The sequence below is a fragment of the Colius striatus genome, chromosome W (genome assembly GCF_028858725.1).
Source record: "Colius striatus isolate bColStr4 chromosome W, bColStr4.1.hap1, whole genome shotgun sequence".
In the NCBI taxonomy this organism is placed as follows: Eukaryota; Metazoa; Chordata; class Aves; order Coliiformes; family Coliidae; genus Colius; species Colius striatus.
In genome coordinates, this window is record NC_084789.1 from 42,265,120 (window position 1) to 42,274,599 (window position 9,480).

Genomic DNA, 9,480 nt, shown 5'->3' on the forward strand with positions numbered 1-9,480 from the left:
GACGCCTCCTCCTCAGCCTCCTCCTGCTCCCGCCGCGCCGTGCTGTCGTTCTGCGGCGGCGGGGAGCGGCTGGCCGTGCCGCTCCGGCCCGACGCGCTGGTGATGCTGCCGGAGAACGGGCGCTTGTACCACCCGGCGCCGGGCCGGGCGGGGGGCGCGGGGCCGGTGCGCTCGGCGCTGGCTCTGGAGTGGGGGTCCCGCTTCGAGTACGAGCAGGGGCCGGAGCAGCCCCCGATTCACTTTTGGTGGGAGGGGAAGAGGTATCGGCTCACGGGGGAGCTGGTGGAGCTGCTGCGGGGAGGGGAAGGGGCGGGGGAGGCGGAGAGCGGCGGGGCCGCGGGGCGGGGGTGAGGCTTGGAGGGGGTGGGAAGGGGCATTGCATGGCCCCGGGCGAGGAGGAGGAGGCAGAGCTGGTGCTCAGCCACACCGTGTGGCTGATGCTGTGGTGAGGTGGGCGTTGCTGGTGCCAGGGATGTGGGTGTTGTGTGTGGGTCCCCCACTGTGATATTAAAGGTCTTTGGCAATTGAAATGAGCCTAGAGGTGATGGGTGCCACTGCAGCAGTGTGGGTGCAGCTGTGGAGAGGTTGGTGCTGCTATGGTGAGGTTGGTGCAGCTGTGGTGGGTGACACGGTGCTACTGCCACAGTGTGGGTGTCCCCACGGGTGCTGCCACGGTGACAGTGTTGCTGCCACACTGTGGGTGCCACTGTGGTGACGTTGGCTGGTGTGTAGAGGGAAGGGAAGTTCTTCAGAGGGATGTGGCCATGGGCTGAGGTTGCCCGAGGGCAAGGAGCCAGCAGCGTGCCCAAGGGGGCAAGAAGGCCAGTGGCAGCCTGGCTGGGCTGAGCAGTGGGGTGGCAGCAGCCCCAGGGCAGGGATTGTCCCCTGTGCTGGGCCCTGGGGAGGCTGCAGCTCCAGGGCTGTGCTCAGTGCTGGGCCCCTTACTCACTGCCACAGGGACACTGAGGGGCTGCAGCTCTAGGGCTGTGCTCAGTGCTGGGCCCCCTCACTCACTGCCACAGGGACACTGAGGGGCTGCAGGGAGAGGAGAAGATGCACTGGGAAGCTCTGGGCTAAATGAGGGTACCTGAGGCAAAGGTTCAGTCTGCAGAGAAGGAGGCTCAGAGGAGACCTGATCACTCTGACTCCCTGGCTGTGGCTGAGAGGGTCGGTCTCTGCTCCCAAGTTAAAAGCTACAGGCCAAGAGGAAAGGGGCTCAGGGTGCCCCAGGGGAGGCTGAGGCTGGAGCTGAGGCAGAACTGTTTCCCTGAGAGGGGTGTCAGCCCCTGTGCCAGGCTGCCCAGGGAGCTGGGGGAGTGCCCAGCCCTGGAGGGGTCCCAGAGCCGTGGGGCTGAGGTGCTTGAGGGCCGTGGCTCAGTGGTGCCTGTGGCACTGTGGGGTCAGGGTTGGACTCCAGCAGCTCAAAGGGCTTTTCCATCTGTAATGATTCTCTGGTCATTGCCCTGTGTGCCAGAACAGCAGCCAGCTCTCTCCTTGGTCCATTAAAAGCAGAAGAGCTCCATCCCCTCCGCTGAGCTCTGCCACTTCCTCCTGCCAAGCATCCCAGGAGGACTTGGGTTAATCAGGCAAGGTGGGGTTGGCTTTAATGAACTCACCATAACCGAGTGGCACAGCCCAGAGCCCGGCACAGCGCCCCGAGGTGAAGCTTCCCTGGGGGGGGGATGCTACAAGCTGAAGTAGTCGATGGCTCCGTAGCGCTGGAGGCTGCTCGTCCACACGGCGTCTGCTCTACCCGCGCTCGCCAGCAGCCGGCACAGCTCCGCCGGGAAACCCTCCTCCCCCTGCGTGGGGGTGTGGTGGCCGGAGCCCCGCGGCGGCTGCGAGTAGCCCACGAGGCGCAGGTCGGGCAGGGCCGTGCAGTGCCGGGCCAGGCCGCCCAGCGCCGCCGCGCTCAGGGGGTGCCGAGGAGACCGAGGCAGCGCAGGCGGCGGCAGCGGCGCAGCGCCGGCAGCAGCAGCTCCAGCTCCGCGTCCCCCAGCTGACACTCCAGCAGCTCCAGCTGCAGCAGCGGGCACGAAGCGGCTTCCAGCAGCGTCCGCAAGGGTTGCAGGAGGCTGGGGGACGTGAGGTTGTGGCCGCTCAGGTCCAGTTGGAGCAGGGAGGGCGCGTGGAGGCTCGAGGACAGGAAGATGAGGTCGGAGGGGAGCAGGCAGCAGAAGGCCAGTGCCAGACTCTCCAGGGGAGTCTGCAGCTCGCTGGGAGGACAGGATGGGGTGGCAGAGTGAGTGGGGAACCCCCAAAGCACCCCCAAACCACCACGAGGCTCCCCCACCTCCAAATCCCCTGAGGCCCTCCCCAAACCAGCCACAGACCCCTAAAACCCTGAGGCTGCCCAAATTCCACCCCCAGGATCCCCCAAAATCCCTCAGCTCCCCCAAAGTCTCCCCCAACCCCCGTGAGGTATCCCCAAACCTCCTGAGACCAGACCCCTGAGCTGAGGCAGAGCTGCTCTGGGACTCCATCTCCTCATAAGTGTAGACAGTTGCACAGTGCCAAACTGGGCAACTCCCCTAAAACCCCCTGAGCCAAGGCAGAGCTGCTGTGGGACTCCATCCCCTCTTAAATCTTTGCCCACAGGGTGTAGACAGTTCCCCAATGCCAAACCCCAACCCCAAAACACCCTGAGGCTGCCCAAAACATCTTCAGGCACCCCAAACCCCTCTTTTATGCCTCCCCTGAGCCGAGGCAGAGCTGCTGTGGGACTCCATCCCCTCTTAAATCTTTGCCCAAGGGGCAAATGCCAAACCTTCCAAACCTTCCCCCCAAAACACCCTGAGCCCCCCCAAAACCCCCTGAGACCAGCCCCCTGAGGTGAGGCACAGCTGCTGTGGGACTCCCATCTCCTCTTAAATCTTTGCCCACGGGGCAAATGCCAAACCTTCCCCCCAAAACCCCCTGAGACCAGCCCCCTGAGCCGAGGCAGAGCTGCTGTGGGACTCCATCCCCTCTTAAATCTTTGCTCACAGGGCAAATGCCAAACCTTCCAAACCCTCTCCCCAAAACCCCCTGAGACCACCCCCTGAGGTAGTGCAGAGCTACTGTGGGACTCCATCCCCTCTTAAATCTGCCCCCACAGGGTGTGGGTGATGCCCCAATGCCACCCCCCCCCCCCCCCCCCCCACACACACACATTCCCTCCCGCTGCAGTGTGTGAAGGTTTTGGGGTCTCTCCCCCAGCGGGCAGCTTGCCCCAGGAGCTGCCTGAGTCTCCCACAAAGCCTGGAGGAGTACAAATCGAGTTCCTTGAGGGCAGGCAGGGCCCGGAGGTGAGCGGCCAAGCAGCGGATGCCGGCGTCCGTGCCCGGGGGCCGTGCGGCGCACGTCCACGTTGCTGTAGGGCAGCTTGAGGCTGCGCAGCGCGGGGAAGCGGCCGAGGTGAGGCAGCACTGCGCACAGCCCCGCCAGCCCCAGGTTGTTGAAGCGTAAAACAACTCTGCGGACGGCGGCAGGCTCCAGGGAGTCCAGCAGGGAGACGACGGTGGAGACGGAGAGCTCCTCGGCGTGGAAGTCGCGGCAGAGCAGGCGCAGGGGGTGCAGGGCGAGCGGAGGGCGGCGCGCAGCAATAGGCGCGTAGCAATAGGGCACCCCTAAGCCAGCCCCCATCAATAGGGCATCCTATAGCACCCCTAAGCCAGCCCCCATCAATAGGGCATCCTATAGCACCCCTAAGCCAGCCCCCATCAATAGGGCATCTTAGAGCACCCCTAACCCCGCCCCCATCAATAGGGCATCTTAGAGCACCCCTAACCCAGCCCTCTATCTATAGGGCATCCTATAGCACCTCTAATCCAGCCCCCCATCAATAGGGCACCCCACAGCACCCCTAGATCTGCACCTCATCAATAGGGTACCCCTAACCCAGCCCTCTCTCAATAGGACCTCTCATAGCACTCCTAATCCTATCCCCCATTAATAGGGCACCCTATAGCACTCCTAACCCAGCTTCCCATCAATAGGGAACTCCAGGGCAGGACCCATGACCCACCCCTCTTAATGAGGGGTACCCCCAGCACCCCATAAAGGAAGCCTACAGGAGGATCTCCAACACCCCCCTTCTCTCCCTGGGCCCCCCTGTGCTGCCCTCACACCCCTCGACCCCCCCTCAGCTGCCCTCACCCCCCCACGATCCCCGGGGTCCCCTTCAGCTGCCCTCACCCCCCCCCAATCCCCGGGGTCCCCTTCATCTGTCCTCAACCCCCTAATCCCCGGGGTCTCCCTCAGCTGCACTCACGCCCCCCAATCCCTGAGGCCCCCCTCAGCTGCCCTCACGCCCCCCAATCCCCCGGATCCCCCTCAGCTGCCCACACGCCCCCAATCCCTGGGGACTCCTCAGCTGCCCTCACGCCCCCCAATCCCCGGGGTTCCCCTCAGCTGCCCTCACACTCCCCCAATCCCCGGGGACCCCTCAGCTGCCCTCACGCCCCCTCAATCCCCGGGGTCCCCCTCAGCTGCCCTCACGCCCCCCCAGTCCCCGGGGACCCCTCAGCTGCCCTCACCCCCACAATCCCCGGGGTCCCCCTCAGCTACCCTCACCCCCCACAATCCCCGGGGTCCCCCTCAGCTACCCTCACCCCCCCCAATCCCCGGGGTCCCCCTCAGCTGCCCTCACGCCCCCAATCCCCGGGGTCCCCCTCAGCTACCCTCACGCCCCCAATCCCCGGGGTCCCCCTCAGCTGCCCTCACCCCCCCCCCCAATCCCCGGGGACTCCTCAGCTGCCCTCACGACCCCCAGTCCCCGGGCTCCCCCTCAGCTCACCTCCCGCTCCCGCCGGGTCCTTCACGGCCGCGCTTCCAGGCATTGGCACTGCACCCCGGCACCGCCCCTCCGCCAATCAGAGCGAGAGTTTCACCACGGAAGGCGGGCCCGGCGTCGTTACTAGGTGCCGCCTGCCATCCTCGCCCGCCCATTGGCTGCCGCCGTGACTGTCATCGCTTCCTCCCTTCTTATTGGCTGAAGGGCGGCGGCAGCGGGAAGTTCGATCTGAGCCCCAGACGCTGCGGTCCCTGCGCGGCTCCGGGAGGTCTCGGATCCCCCCGGGCCGGGGAACGGCCCCGCTCCGCACGCCATGGAGCGGCAGCGGGAGGTCAAGGCCCTGCTGAAGAGCTGGGAAGCGGCTTTTCTCCGGGAGCAGCGGAGGAAGCCCGGCCAGGTGCCCGCTGCGGGGGGCGGGGATGGGGAGGGGCGGCGGGGCAAAGTGGGTTTTTAATGGGGTTCTGAGGGGAAAGGTGGAGTTTTGAGAGGAAAAGTGAGGGGTTTTGTGAATTTCTGAGGAACAAGTGGGAATTTGGAGGAGCTTGGAGGGGAAAAGTGGGGTTTTGGTGGAGTGTTGAGGGGAAAAGTGGGGGTTTGGTGGACTTGTGAGATACAAGTGGAATTTTAGTGGAGCTCTGAGGGGAAAAGTGGGGGTTTTGTGGAGTGTTGAGAAGAAAAGGGATTTTAGTGGAGTTCTGAGTGAACAAGTGGCGATTTGGAGGATTTTTGAGTCTAAAGGTAAGTTTTTGGTGCGGTTCTGAGGGGAAAAATGGGTTTTGGCAGAATTTTGAGGGCAACAGTGGGTTTTACTGGAGTTTTGAGGGGAAAAGTGGGGGTTTGGTGGAGTTTTGAGGGGAAAAGTGTTTTTTTGTGGGGTTCTGAGGGGAATAAAGGTTTTTGTAGAGCTTTAAGGAGAAAAGAGTGGGGTTGGTCGTCTGCTGAGGGGGAACAGTGGAGATTGGTGGGGTTCTGAGGGGAAAAGTGGGGGTTTGGTGGAGTCTGGAGTGGAAAGGTGGAGATTCAGTGGGTTTTTGAGGGCAAAGTGGGTTTTTGATGGGGTTCTGAGGGAAAAAGTGGAGTTTTGGTGGAGTTTTCAGATGAAAAGTGGGTTTTTTTGTGGAGTGTTGAGAAGAACAGTGGGTTTTACTGGAGTTTGGAGTGAAAAAGTGGGGGTTTTGTGGAGTGTTGAGGGAAAAAGGGGTTTTAGTGGAGTTTGGAGTGAAAAAGTGGTGATTTGGTGGATTTTTGAGTCTAAAGGTAAGTTTTTGGTGCGGTTCTGAGGGGAAAAATGGGTTTTGGCAGAGTTTTGAGGGCAAAAGTGGAGGGTTTGTGGACTTCTGAGGAACAAGTGGGAATTTGGAGGAGCTTTGAGGGGATAAATGAAGTTTTGGTGGAGTTTTCAGATGAAAAGTGGAGTTTTGGTGGAGTGTTGAGGGAAAAAGTGGGGTTTTGGTAGAGCTTGGAGTGAAAAAGTGGGGGATTGGTGGATATTTGAGGGCAAAGGTGGGTTTTTGATGGGGTTCTGAGGGGAAGATGGGTTTTTGTGGAGTGTTGAGGGGAAAAGTGGTGCTTTGGTGGGGTTCTGACGAAAAAGTTGGGCTTTGGTGTAGTTTTGAGGGGAAAAGTGAGCTTTTTGTGAGTTTTGAAGGGAAATGTTGGGGTTTGGTGGAGTTTTAAGGGGGAAAAAGTGGGATTTTGGTGGAGTTCTGAGGGGAAAATTGGGGAGGTGATTTGAGGGAAAAAAAAGTAGTGTTTTTGTGGTGGTGTTTGGACAAAAAGATAGAATATTGGGGTTTTGGCGGTGAAATCTCTGCCAGGAGGCTGCAGTGAGCTGGAGGTCGGTCTCTGCTCCCAGCTAGTGAGTGACAGGCCAAGAGGAAAGGGGCTCAGGGTGCCCCAGGGGAGGTTGAGGCTGGAGCTGAGGCAGAACTGTTTCCCTGAGAGGGGTGTCAGCCACTGTGCCAGGCTGCCCAGGGAGCTGGGGGAGTGCCCAGCCCTGGAGGGACCCCAAACCCTGGAGCTGAGGTGCTGAGGGCTGTGGGTCAGTGGTGGCCATGGCAGGGTGAGGGCTCAGGGCTGGGCTCCAGCAGCTCAAAGGGCTTTTCTAACCCAAATGATTCTGTGGTTTGTTCCCTGCAGCTGTGGCATCATCACAGATGCCAGTCCTGGGTCGCTCAGCACCATCTGCTGCCACGGCCTCCGCGGCCGCTACATCACCGTCACCATCCCGGGCCGGGAGGAGCAGTTCACTCTCTGTGAGGTCGAGGTCTACACTGTCCACCCCGAGCCATGAGGGGCTTTTAAGGGGGACAAGGTGAGGAGTTTGTCCCCTGGCACCAGGACCCTCTGACATCAGATGCCCCTGGAGGCTCCCTGTCGTCAGAACCACCCTAATAAACATCTCCACGGGGCCTCTTTGTGCATCACCATCCCCATCCCATAGGCTCCAGAGGACCATGGCATCACCATCCCATAGGCTCCACAGAACCATGGCATCACCATCCCCACCCCGTGGGCTCCACAGGACCATGGCATCACCATCCCATAGGCTCCAGAGGACCATGGCATCACCATCCCCACCTTATGGGCTCCAGAGGACCATGGCATCACCATCCCCACCCCATGGGCTCCAGAGGACCATGGCATCACCATCCCAACCGCACGGGACCTCCAGCCTCTTTCCATCACCACCCTTGAGGCCCGTGGGGTTCCACCATCCTCATCCCCACTCTGTGGCTCCCCAGGACCTGTCGTGGCCACCTCGGGGTGGGGGTGGCCGTGGGAGGTCACTCACTCGCCCGTGAAGCCTTTGGAGATGGAGTGGAAGGAGGTGAGTTCCACCGAGTCCAGGTAGGGCGGCCCCATCTCTGTCAGCACCTTCCTGAAGGAGTGGAAGGCCGAACCCTCAGCATACACGTTGTCCTGGTACACCTGGAGGAGGGGGGAAACTGGTGGGGTTACCTAGATGTTGGGGTCCACCTCACATACCCCCCGAGTCTGAGGGTCCCACTCACCTCGTCAGCCATGAGGAAGAGCCTCTCCTCGAAGGCAAATTTGATGACGTCCTCAATGCACTGACGGCTCTGGACCCCCCCTGGGAGGGGGGAGAAGGGGGGAGGTTGGCATAGCGGAGTGCGGGGGTCCAGTCCCACTCCCACCATGGGTTTGGGGGGCCCAGTCCTGCTCCTGATGGGTTTTGGGGGGCTCAATCCCTTTTCCTGATAGGTTTGGGGGCCCAGTCTTGCTCCCTATGGGTTTGCGGTATGGGCTCAGCCCCACTCCTGATGGGTTTTAGGGGACTCAGTCTAGTTTCCCATGGGTATGGGGGGGCTTAGACCACCTCTCCTGATAGGTTTGGGGGACCCAACCTGCCTCCCTATAGATTTGGGAGGAGAGTCATCCCCACTCCTGATGGGTTTGGGGGGGCTTAGCCCCTGCTCCTGATGGGTTTTGGGGCCTTCACCCCACTCCTAATGGATTTGAGGGGACTCAGTCCCACTTCCTATGGCTTTTGGAGGGTCTCAACCCAGTTCTTGGGTATGTTTTGGAGGTCTTAGTAGGACCAGTAAAGCACTGGGGGTCTCAGAATGGGACTGGGAGGGCACTGGGAGCTCACAGCCCTGGTACCAGAAGTCCCATCCCAACCTCAGGGTCCCATCCCAGCCCCAGGGTCCTATCCCCAGGGTCCCATCCCAGTCTCAGGATCCCATCCCATCCCTGATATCCCACCCCTGGGGTCCCATCCCACCCCTGGGGTCCCATCCCACCCCTGAGGTCCCATCCCAGTCCCATCCCATGCAATCCCTGGGGTCCTATCCTAACCTCAGGGTCCCATCCCACCCCTGAGATCCCATCCCTGGAGTCCCATCCCATCCCTGGAGTCCCATCCCATCCCTGGGGTCCCATCCCATCCCACCCCTGAAGTCCCATCCCTGGGGTCCCATCCCACCCCTGGGGTTCCACCCCTGGGGACGCATCCCACACCTGGGGTCCCATCCCAGTCTCATCCCACCCCTGGAGTCCCATCCCAGTCCTATACCATCCGACCCCTGAGGTCCCACCCCTGGGATCCCAACCCTGGGGTCCCATCCAGTCCCACCCCACCCCTGGGGACCCATCCCACCCCACCCCTGGGGTCCCATTCAGTCCCACCCCACCCCTGGGGACCCATCCCACCCAACCCCTGGGGACTCATCCCACCCCTGGGGTCCCATCCCGTCCCATCCCACCCCTGGGGTCCCATCCAGTCCCATCCCAACCCTGGGGTCCCATCCCACCCCTGAAGTCCCATCCCTGGGGTCCCATCCAAACCGCAGGGTCCCATCTCACCCCTGGGGTCCCACCCCTGGGGTCGCAACCCACCCCTGGGGTCCCATCCCAGTCTCGTCCCACCCCTGGGGTCCCATCCCATCCCAACCCTGGGGTCCGATCCAGTCCCATCCCATCCCACCCCTGGGGTCCCGACCCATCCCACCCCTCAAGTCCCACCCCTGGGGTCCCATCCAAACCTCAGGGTCCCATCCCACCCCTGGGGTCGCATCCCACCCCTGGGGTCCCATCCCAGTCTCATCCCACCCCTGGAGTCCCATCCCAGTCCCATCCCAGTCCTATCTCGTCCCACCCCTAGGGTCCCATCCCATCCCAACCCTGGGGTCCCATCCAGTCCCATCCCATCCCATTGCATCCGACCCCTGGGGTCCCACCCC

The 9,480-nt window shown here is 62.0% G+C and overlaps 1 protein-coding gene across 1 annotated transcript; it reads right to left on the bottom strand.

Annotated features, from left to right (window-relative positions):
• Window positions 1-1,578: 1,578 nt before the first annotated feature.
• LOC133628447 (leucine-rich repeat-containing protein 14-like) lies at window positions 1,579-3,624 on the bottom strand. The gene is given in 4 exon segments (XM_062016591.1): window positions 1,579-1,918; window positions 1,921-2,216; window positions 3,211-3,326; window positions 3,328-3,624. Coding segments are annotated over 4 exon segments (942 nt in total). The 3' UTR covers window positions 1,579-1,685.
• Window positions 3,625-9,480: the final 5,856 nt, after the last annotated feature.